This window comes from Bison bison, unplaced genomic scaffold, assembly GCF_000754665.1.
Source record: "Bison bison bison isolate TAMUID 2011002044 unplaced genomic scaffold, Bison_UMD1.0 scf7180017864471, whole genome shotgun sequence".
Classification (NCBI taxonomy): domain Eukaryota; kingdom Metazoa; phylum Chordata; class Mammalia; order Artiodactyla; family Bovidae; genus Bison; species Bison bison.
In genome coordinates this window covers 13054637-13065792 of record NW_011495032.1, presented here as the reverse complement: position 1 = coordinate 13065792, position 11156 = coordinate 13054637, and the positions used below count along the sequence as shown (strand labels likewise).

Below are 11156 nucleotides of genomic sequence, written 5' to 3'. Positions count from 1 at the left end.
ACTAGGAATTTGGGAACCAACACTTCAGCCAGTGCCATGGGGTATTTCTAGAGGGACACTGCACCCCTATATTTGTTTCCTGAAGCTGTGCTCATGTGGGGAAGATGCCTGCTGGTCACTGGTCCCTCCCTCCCTCATGGGGCCCAGAAGCCACCTCTATAGACTGTTCTCTGACACCTGCCTGGTGGAGCCCAGAGCTGTGTCCCAGCATCAGCTCATGGAGTTCATCAGAGAATACAACAATCACAGTCATGTCTTTTGACTCTGAATGCTCTGTTACATTTCAAATTTATTTCCAATCAGAGCTGCATCTACGGGAGACAAAGGTGCCTTGGAGCTCTGGCACCTGCTGTTCCCCCCAAATGTCAAGGGCTGACGTTTGATACCATTGTCCCCAGTCAGCATGATGACAACTCACTCCTTGCTCCCCCAGGCCACCACCCCACTCACACCCAGCGAGGACTTCCACCCCCACGCAGGTGGTAACCTGTACAGCCCAGGAGGACTCAGACCTCCTCCATCCGGCTGAGCACCCCTGGGTCCTGGGAGAGGACTCTCCAGCTGGATTCCTCCTTCGATCCTCGCCCCCACGCCGGGTGGCACCCGGTGTCCCAGGTGAAGTGCGTGTCTTGGGCTGTAGGGGGCGCTCGAGGGCTGCCCAGTGCTGCAGGTGATGGGGCAGGTGGTGGGGCTCTCTTTCCTGGACTGGGAGGCATGGGGGGAGCTGAGTCCTGGTAAAGTCCTTCAGATAAAGTACTCCTTTTTGCTGTTGCCACCGTTGTCCTGGAAGGACGGGTCGTCCTGCAGGGCCACGTCCGCGCTCTCGGCGAACTCCGTGCCCTTGGCCTCGTTGGTGTGGTATGTGCCCTTGTGCCGGTACATGTAGTGCAGCATGAGCAGGAGGAGGCCGACCAGCACGAAGGCCATAGCCGCGATCACGCCTGAAGGAGGGGAAGCACACAACTCAGTGTGGGGGGCAGGGGCTGGACTGGGGTGCGGGCGGGGCAGGCATGCCCACGGGGGTGTGCCAGGACAGACACGCTGCTGGACAAACACCAAGCCTAGACAGGCTGACTCCTTCCTGCCTTACTGTTGCCCTGCCAAGTGCACTTGCCCCTCCCCGTGCCCATCTAAGTGACCCCTGACTTCCCCACTCCCTCCACTCAGCACCCTCAGACTGAGGCTGGAATCATCTCAGAACTGACCCTGTTCTGAGGCCCTCCTGGTCCACTGAGGAAGGCAGACCTCCAAGCATCATCCACAGAATTCAACTCATGCTTTTGCCTAAAACTGAGAAGTTCATGGGACTTGAAACTTTTAATTTTAAATAAGTTTAATTCCAAAGAATTAGGTATTTTACATATAGATATTAAAAGAGTGAAAAATTTTATTTTATAAAGTCACGCTCGTTTTGTAAAACCTGGCAAATATAGAGAAATATAAATGGAAATGAAAATGTCCTTAATCCTTCTACTCAGAAATCACCAGTTAACAACCTGATGTTTTTCCCTTCCAAAAAGCATTCATGTTTAATCAAAGTTCTCCTTCAATCTTCAGATGAATGCATGCGTGCTGTCACTTTAGTCGTGTCTGACTCTGTGTAACTCAATGGACCATAGCCTGCCAGGCTCCTCTGTCCGTGGGATTCTCCAGGCAGTAACACTGGAGTGGGTTGCCATGCCCTTCTTCAGAGGATCCTCCCGACTCAGGGATTGAACCTGCGTCTATCTCCTGCATTGGCAGGCGGGTTCTTTACCACTAGTACCTCAGATGAATGGCCCCCTGTAAAACTCTGTGACACTTTGGTATTAAGAACTTGCAATCATTTTCAAACTCTTCTTACCGGAGTCCATCTGGCTGATTTGTAATTCTCCAAACACTTTTTATTTGACCGTTTTCCCATGTCTTTGCAAATGTTCTGTCTGCTGAAAATATTTTCCCCTCTTATCTTCCTGGTAAACTTGGATGCTCCCTTCTGAATCATGAGTCTCTACCACTTCCTCTAAGATTATCCTTTCCCTGCAGAGTGCATCACTCCATCCCTCAGTATTTCTCTTATACTTTACCAATCTGAGCTTTCTCAGTTTTAAAAGCTGGACAGTCCCAACCAGGCATGGGACTTAAAGTGCATGGTGTTGGGAAGACCAGTTGAACTGGCTGTCCTCTGGGTAGGAGGAAGGAGAGGAGGCGAGGGCTGTCCACAGGGTTGGGGTCAGGTTGGGTGAAATGTGGTCTGTGCTCCTCAGCCCAGTCCAGTTCCCCTATGCTCCTGGGAGGCAGGTTCTGCGGCAGGGGTCTGGTGGTGCAGTGCCTGGGCTGGTCAGAAGGACCAGGTCACTCAGGGTCTTGGAGAGAGAGGATGAGTGGGAAGGATGGAAGAGTTAGGGTAGGATTAATGGGTGGCACTCTCACAACTTGGGAAGGGGTTCAAGCTCAGGTGTTTGCTTTAAAGTGCAGAAGAAACTCTCTGCCTTGACTTAGAAGGTAGGTTTACTGAGGGAGGGGCTGGTGGAGAATACGTATAGGCTATAGCTGAAGCCAGTCTCAGCTTTGTGGTACAATTTCCTCAACTTCCCGTTGCCGTTAGGCATTCCTGTCTGCATGATGTGAATGATATTATCTAAAAAAAAGAAGGTTCAGCTGTCCAGTGAGTAGGAGAACATCAGAGTGATTGTCTGCTTTTATCTATTTATATTTAATCATGAAGTTCCCTGAGCTATGAATGAACTATGGGAGATGTGTGAATCTCAGGACACCAAAAGCTGTATCTCACAGACTTAGTGGGTCCTGAAACAGTTTGGGGTCATAGCCATGACCAACAAGGGCCAGTATGGGGTTCAAAGCAAGGCTGGGGCAGGCTTAGAATGGAGGGACAGGAGTGTAAGACATCGGAAGGAAGAGTGTGGCTGGAGGGAGCTGGGGAAGAAGTCAGGAGCCTTGGTCAGCTCCTCAAGCCCACCCAGCCCTGCACATTCCTCACTGGAGTGGCTGTCCCTCCAGACTCCAACCCTGTGGATCTAGGGCCCGACAGGCCCTGATTCGGCTGTATTGGCCCCTCGTCCACCAGGATGCTGTGTTGGACATTCTTACAGAGACCGAGGCCCTGGCCCACCTTCTAACCACCTTTGAGGGAAGGAAGTTGAGGCCATGGCAGGCCCTCCCGTGAGTCTTTCCTCTCACTCTCCTGCCTACTTGCAGGGCCCCAGGACCGCATACCTGCAATGACAGCGATGTTGATCTCACTCGAGGCCATCCCCGGGTTGGGCTCTGTAGACAGAACAGAAGAGCCTGAGATGAGAAAGGATGGCTACCCACACCCTGCAGTGTCTCCAACGAGCTTGTACCCTCTGCTCGCAGGTGCACTGGCCCAGGGTGCACAGGAAACTGCATGGTACATGGACAGGCCTCTGGCTGGGAGCACAGAGCAGGGCCCAGGCTCTGCTTGGCTGCTGACCATTGCTGGAGAGCGCTGTGTGAACCCTAGGGCTGTCAGACACCATTATGGCATCTCCAGGACGTGAGGGACCCCTGCTGCATCCCTATCGCCCCTCTGACCCAGAGCTCTCCCTGTACCTGCTCACCAGACACCTGTGCAGGGTGTGATGACAGGTCCAGTTGTGTTTAGTGCAGCATCACCTGCCCCTGCAGGCCTTAGCTTTTCTCGTGATGATGGTAAAAACAGACCACGTGTGGGGTGTCCGCATATGTCAGTTGTTGGTTTAGCTGCTGTCCATCTAGTATACCAGGTGCATGGTGTACTGGGGGCTTCCCAAGTGGTGCAGTGGGAAAGAGTCTGCCTGCTAATGCAGGGGATGAACAGGAGATGAACAGGAGATTTGATCCCTGGGTTGGGAAGATCCCCTGCAGGAGGAAATGGCAACCCAGTCCAGTATTCTTGCCTGGAGAATGCCATGGATAGGAGCCTGGAGGGCTACAGTCATGGGGTTGCAAAGCATAGGACATGACTGAGCGACAGCACCACCGCTTTTATTATCCCATTTCACAGGTGGGCCACTGAGGCTCAGAGAGTGATGTGCCCACCATCACATAGCTTGTCGGTGGTCAGGCTTGAGACCGGGACTTAGTCTGCCTTCTCTGAGGGGCCCTGTGTCTCATCTCTCTTGAAGATGCCCCTCCCAGAGATCCCTGTCTGAGACCCTACACAGGCCTCTGCATTCTTCTTCTATGGGAGAGGCACTCTGTGGGACTATCTAAGTTACTGAGTGTGTTTTTCCAAAGCTCAGTGATCTAGACAGAAGGCTAGGATGTGCGGGAGAGCAGGAACCTCCCCTCTGGGAGATGGGTGAGAGGAAGGATTTATTAGAGCATGGAAACTTCAGTGTTCACACGGAAATCCCATTTTCCCATTACAAGGGTGCCTCCTATTAAAACAGAGAAGGATGCTTCATAATAGTCATTTCCATTCAGAGAGTCACTTTAATTATAGTGTGATGAGGTCATTCTCCCCAGCGAAGCTGCCAGATGCCTCTTTCTGATAAGAAGCTGGCTGGTGGTGGGAGGAAGTGGGGGTTCCAGGTTTGAGGCCCCCAGAGGAGGGAGGGTCAGGCTGAGGGCTCTGGGGCCAGCATAGAGCCTGGAGGTGGGGGAGAGGAGAAAACAAAGCCTCAAGTCAGCAAAAAGACAGAGCAGGTGTCAGGACAGGGGAGGGAGGCACAGACAAGGGAAGGTCAAGTGGATGCTGGACACCTCAATCCAGGGTGATCAAATGCAGCTTGGGACTTAGTATCTAGCACATCAGTTCAGTTCAGTTCAGTCACTCAGTTGTGTCCGACTCTTTGCGACCCCATGATTCGCAGCACACCAGGCCTCCCTGTCCATCACCAGCTCCTGGAGTTCATCCAGACTCATGTCCATCGAGTCAGTGATGCCATCCAGCCATCTCATCCTCTGTCGTCCCCTTCTCCTCCTGCCCCCAATCCCTCCCAGCATCAGAGTCTTTTCCAATGAGTCAACTCTTTGCATGAGGTGGCCAAAGTACTGGAATTTCAGCTTCAGCATCATTCCCTCCAAAGAAATCCCAGGGCTGATCTCCTTCAGAATGGACTGGTTGGATCTCCTTGCAGTCCAAGGGACTCTCAAGAGTCTTCTCCAACACCACAGTTCAAAGGCATCAATTCTTCGGTGCTCAGCCTTCTTCACAGTCCAACTCTCACATCCATACGTGACCACAGGAAAAACCATAGCCTTGACTAGATGGACCTTTGTTGGCAAAGTAATGTCTCTGCTTTTGAATATGCTGTCTAGGTTGGTCATAACTTTCCTTCCAAGGAGTAAGCGTCTTTTAATTTCATGGCTGCAGTCACCATCTGCAGTGATTTTGGAGCCCCAAAAAATAAAGTCTGACACTGTTTCCATTGTTTCCCCATCCATTTCCCATGAAGTGATGGGACTGGATGCCATAATCTTCATTTTCTGAATGTTGAGCTTTAAGCAAACTTTTTCACTGTCTACTTTCATTTTCATCAAGAGGCTTTTTAGTTCCTCTTCACTTTCTGCCATAAGGGTGGTGTCATCTGCATATCTGAGGTTATTGATATTTCTCCCAGCAATCTTGATTCCAGCTTGTGTTTCCTCCAGTCCAGTGTCTCGTGATGTACTCTGCATATAAGTTAAATAAGCAGGGTGACAATATACAGCCTTGATGTACTCCTTTTCCTATTTGGAACCAGTCTGTTGTTCCATGTCTAGTTCATAGTAGGCATTTAATAAACATTTACTGAATGCATGATTCCTAGTATAAAAGCATGCATACAAATGAATGCATTTAGACGCCAGCATTCTAGAACTTCCTAGATTACTGAGCCCCTCAGAGTTAAGTAAGAAAGGACAGAACCTTCCTTAAGTCAGCATGGATGGGTATAGAAGCTCAAATACCCAAGATTGCTGTGAGGAATTTTCCGGGTGAAGGCAAGTCTTTCTTAAGTCAAATTTGTCCAATGCAGCCAGGATTAGAAAGGACTGTTATTTCTCTTTTAAAAACAATTGGCAATTGCTTGCCATTTGCCAGGTACCATTCTTAACACTTAAGGTATTTTAATTCAAATAGTCCCAGCGACAATCCCATTCAGTACTAGTTACTCTTATTCCCTTATCACAGATTTGGAAGCTAAGCTCCAGAAAAGTGTAACTGATTTCCCTGGGTTGGAGTCTCTCCTGTGTGTGCCTGAGCAGCCTCGGGTCGGCACACTTAACCCTGCAGGTCCTGCCCAATGATGAGCCTAGGTGAGCTGGGTGAGGACCAGAGGTAAGGGCTTGGATCACTTGAGGGTGAATTTCTTGGCTTATGTGTAGAGACCAGATATTAATTTGTTCAAGTCACACCATGTGACTGACTCCATGGTAGTGACACTTCAGCCTGGCCAGACCTGCCACATAGGTCAGAACAGGCATAGAAGAAGATGCCTGGGCATGTCTGGGAAGGTGGGGATGGTGTAAGATGGTGGTTCTCAAAGTGTGGTCCCTAAAACAACAGGATTTCCTGGTAGCCTGTTAGAAATGCACATTCCTGGGCTCTACATTTTTGTACCAGAAATGCTGGAGTTGGGGCCCGGGTGATTCTGACGCACATTCAGGGTTGAGAACTGCTGGTGTAAGAGAAGGGTTTCCAGAAAGGGTTTATCAAGATGGGTTTATGAAGGATGAATAGGAGTTTGCTGCACAGACAAGAGTTATAAGCATTCCAGGCAGAGAGCTTAGCCCCTATAACAATGCTCACTTCTCTCTAGTTCTCAGTTTTCTCCCCAAATAACTGCTTGCCATCCATGGCAGCAAGGGTCCTAAAACCTGGGCTTTGATCTCTTGCCTCTGGAGATGCTTCAGTGAGAGTCACTGGCTACACCACCCTGTGCTGTTTCAGCTGGCAGCAAGGACATGGGATATCTGCAGAAGGCTAGTTGGAATAAGCTCAGACCCTGTGCAGGAAGTTGACAGGTTAGTATGCAACTGGATTAACAGCCTGGAATGAAAGGTCACACATTGCTGAGGTTCAAGGGTACATATGAGCTTGGAATTACGATCACTGTGAGCTCAGGATCTGGGGTGGGGGTTGATGGGTAACTTAAGGTAGCAGGGTGGGGTGTTTATGGCAAAGCAAAATGTTATTTATGGTCAGATGTGGGTCTGAGATCGGAAGCAGACAACAGTCTAGTCCTGAGACTGGACAAGTATGAGTGGCCTCCCCGCTTTCTGTAGAGACCCAAAGTACCCTGTGTTTTTCCTTCCTAGCTCTCCTTGAGACTGCAACGCCCTCACCAGAGATGAGGGGCTTCCCTGGTGGCTGAGCAGTAAAGAATACTCCTGCCAGTGCAGGAGATGTGGATTCAATCTGAGTTGGGAAGATCCCCTGGAGAAGGAAATGGCAACCTGCTCCAGTATTCATGCCTGGGAAATTCCAAGAACAGAGGAGCCTGAGGACTACAGTCCATGGGGTCGCAAAGAGTCAGACGACTGACCAACTAACACACGTTTGTGGTACCTAGCTCAGAATAGGTATTTATCGGTTGTAGCCACTGGCTTGATTCTGAGTCTTATTGTTGATATTACTCTGGGTCCATCACCTTCAGCTGGGATACTGTTTAGGGAGCTCTGACTTCTTGTGCACACACACACCATGAGCATATTGATCTGAGTCACAGTGTAAAGTGGGTTTCTTACTGAGGGTATCATTCACCATGATGTTTACAGACTGTGATTTAGACAACTAAAGAGTCTCTTGATGAGGATGAAAGAGGAGAGTGAAAAAGCTGGCTTAAAATTCAACATATAAAAAACTAAGATCATGGCATCTGATCCCATCACTTCATGGCAAATAGATGGGGGAAAAGTGGAAAGAGTGACAGATTTTATTTTCCTGGACTTGAAAATCACTGCAGATGGTGACTACAGCCATGGAATTAAAAGATGTTTGCTCCTTGGAATGAAAGCTATGACAAACCTAGACAATGTATTAAAAAGCAGAGCTATCACTTTGCCAACAAAAGGTGCATATAGTCAAAGCTATGATTTTTCCAGTAGTCGTGTATGGATGTGAGAGCTAGACCATAAAGAAGGCTGAGTGCCAAAGAATTGATGCTTTTGAATTGTGGTACTGGAGAAGATTCTTGAGAGTCCCTTGAAGTGCAAGGAGATCAAGCCAACCAATCCTAAAGGAGATCAAATCAGTCAATTCTAAAGGACATCAACCCTGAATGTTCATTGGATGGACTTATGCTGAAGCTGAAGCTCCAGTACTTTGGCCACCTAAATCAAAGAGCTGACTCACTGGAAAAGACCCAGATGCTGGAAACGACTGAGGGGAGGAGGAGAACGGGGTGACTGAGGATGAGATGGTTGGATGGCATTACTGACCCAATGAACATGAATTTGAGCAAACTTCGAGAGATAGTGAAGGACAGGGAAGCCTGGAGTGCTGCAGTACATGGAGTCACAAAGAGTTAGACACGACTTAGCAACTAAACAACAATGACAGAAAAGAATAAACTAAACCCTTTTTTCTATAGTGTCGGGTTCAAGGGCAGCCTGATCAAGAGATCAAGCGAGAAGCTGACAGAAGGAGAACAAAGTACGGCTGATTTCTACTTCACTTGCATCATACCTGTGAAAGCTCTTGTGGGTGGGTGATGGCTGGGGAATGGCCAAGCAGTCTGATACCTCTGGGCTTCTGAACCCTCTGTGTGGTCACCCAGCTGCAGAACTTGCCAGAGGGGGGCCAGGTCAAGGGTGGGGACGTCAGGTGTTTCCTGTAGCTGTGGATCCAGAGAGGAAGGGAAGGGCTGCTCCTGCCCCAGCTCTCATGTGGGGATGTCACCACCTCCCATGGAGGTGAGGTATGGGGGTAGGCACCAGGGGAGGCTGATGCTCCAGTGAATCTTGGGAATTTTCAGGGGTGGGCACAATATTCTAGGACTAGAGAAGTGCTGACACAGGTCCTGGGGGTTCAGCCTTGGGGTGGGGGGTGGGGATCAGGGGGAGGAGGTCTTAGTAGGCAGAAGGCACTGGGTGAAGTTGCCTCTTAGCTCTGAACAGCAAGCCAGCAAAAAGGAAGCCTTTGCCCCTTTTTGTGAATTACAGATAATAAAATGCATGCCCAGAGAGCTCAAGTAAGAGGTCAAAGTCTCACAGATGGAAGGAGCAGCGCCTGTGTTGTAACCTGGGATGCCACAGCTCTAAAATGTGTTCTCTCCTCAGCGCCAGCTGCTGAAGTTGGAAATGGCCTTGCTCCTGCACTATATGTCATTTGGCTGCAGCCAACTCCCTGCTGATTTCCCAGGTCTGCAGGGTGGTCAGTCGCCTGTCCCCTGGTCAAAGGCAGCAGCCCTGGGGGGCAGCAGGGTGCAGAGGTGCTGCTCCTCCACGTAGGCGACATTCTCCGTTCCGCCTGGCAGCTTGGACACAACTAACAGGACACAGCCTTAAGCAGCAGCTGGATTCTCAGGGGTCTAGTAGTGTTTCTCAGATGTCGCAGTGCTTAGGCACTGGCCCCAGAGACACAAGTTGACCCTCCTGTCACCAGCAAGGGCCTCACTTTTCTTGTATTTTCTGATAAAGCTGTGCTGGGAAGTTCTTTTTCCTGCAAGGCTCGGTCTTCCTACCTCCCCACCCACTTCTAATGATTTTTCCTCCTGCTTCAGAGGTCCTGGAAGAAGCACCCCATTCCTGTTTCCCATTGCCCACCTGGTCCAGCCAAGAAAAGAATTTGCACACAGGGCGGAGGACTCTGGGAAAAGGAAGATTATTTTAGTCTTAGAATCCTGAAGGGAAACTCGGTGTGTCACGAAGTCTTGGGTGAATTCAAGCCATGACAACGGTGTGGATGTCAGCAATGCAGTGGCAGCCACGTCTGTTGCTTGATGGTATTGGGTCAGAAAAGTCACTTTACCCAGCGAATCCAGGGGAAGGGGGCAATGGCTTTGTGTGAGTCTGACTTGGGTCCAGGGGAGGGACAGGAACCTTTGTGGCTATAGATAATTCTCCTTTGCTTGCACTGGAGTTTCTCCTTCCTTTTCTACATTCTGGCCTCAAAGGCCTGATGCAAGTAAAGTAGAAATTAGCTGACAACTGATGTTTACTAACTGACTTTCCTTTGGGGTAATAAAAAGGTCAAAGACATTTATTTTTCTTTGGTCTGTTGTTAATCTTGCTCTGAAAGGGTGTAGTCTCAAGCTAAAGCACTCCAAGGAAAGAAATGGATAGCTTGTTATACAATTTCTGTTTCTTGCAAACCAGCATTTGCCCAGCCCCAGGCTTCATGGTATGTGGAAAGGATGAGATCTGTCCCCAAGACACTTATGACATGGTTGAGACCAGATACATTTACGTGAAAGTTAGACCCTGTGTCTTCGAGTGTCAATATGAGCAATAAAGACGTGCCTCGGAAACAGAGTCACAGATGCAGAGAAAAAACTTATGGTTGCCAAGGGGGAAGATGGGGGAGGGGAAATGGGGAGAAGGAAACATTGGGAGATTAGGATTGACTGGAGTGGGGTGCCGTTGCCTTCTCCAATTAGGATTGACACACACACATTATTATATATAAAACTGATAACTGATAAGAATCTACTGCATAGCACAGGCAACTTGACTCAACATTCTGTAATGACTGTAAGGGAAAGGAATCTGAAAAAGAGTGAATATTTGTATATGCATAACTGATTCACTTTGCTGTATACCTGAAACTAATACCACACTGTAAATCAATGATACTCCAATAAAAATTAATAATAAAATAAAAGATGTGCCTGGGGCTGCTCTAGAGGGAACTCAACCATCAGACTCAGCCCCAGGATGCCCAGGTTCTAGGACAGTGAGGAAACTCAGGATTTTGTTTATTCGTTCTTTCCTTTGGCAAACTCTCTTTAGCACCTACTACATCCCAGCAATGTGGCAGAGAGTTAGGGCAAGGTCCCTGCCTTCAAGGAACAGATCTTACAGTAGAGACAAGGATGTCTATGGGAAACTTCAGAAAGGGTAATTCTCTGGGTTCTCATGAAGGCTTTATAGAGGAGGTGGTCCCCAAGACTGGCCTTCTGAGACGCTGAGTGGGCAATGCCAGCAGCGGTGGTAAGAGAAGGATGCAAATGGAAAGGTCGTGATGGGAGGTGACACAGGAGGATCTCCAGGTGGGTCTACCTGTTGGG

At 49.1% G+C, this 11156-nt stretch overlaps 1 protein-coding gene across 2 annotated transcripts in view; it reads right to left on the bottom strand.

The window, feature by feature from the left end:
* Positions 1-254: 254 nt before the first annotated feature.
* The window catches only part of GYPC (glycophorin C (Gerbich blood group)), a 50533-nt gene continuing 39631 nt past the window's right edge, over positions 255-11156 (bottom strand). The window contains exons 3-4 of one of the 2 annotated variants that reach the window (XM_010860829.1): positions 3217-3267; positions 255-941 (exon numbers count right to left, since the gene is read on the bottom strand). In XM_010860829.1, coding sequence (XP_010859131.1) covers positions 745-941; positions 3217-3267 — 248 coding nt within the window. In that variant the 3' untranslated portion in view covers positions 255-744. The remainder of the gene's footprint in view (positions 942-3216; positions 3268-11156) is intronic. The other variant, XM_010860830.1, reaches the window with a different exon arrangement.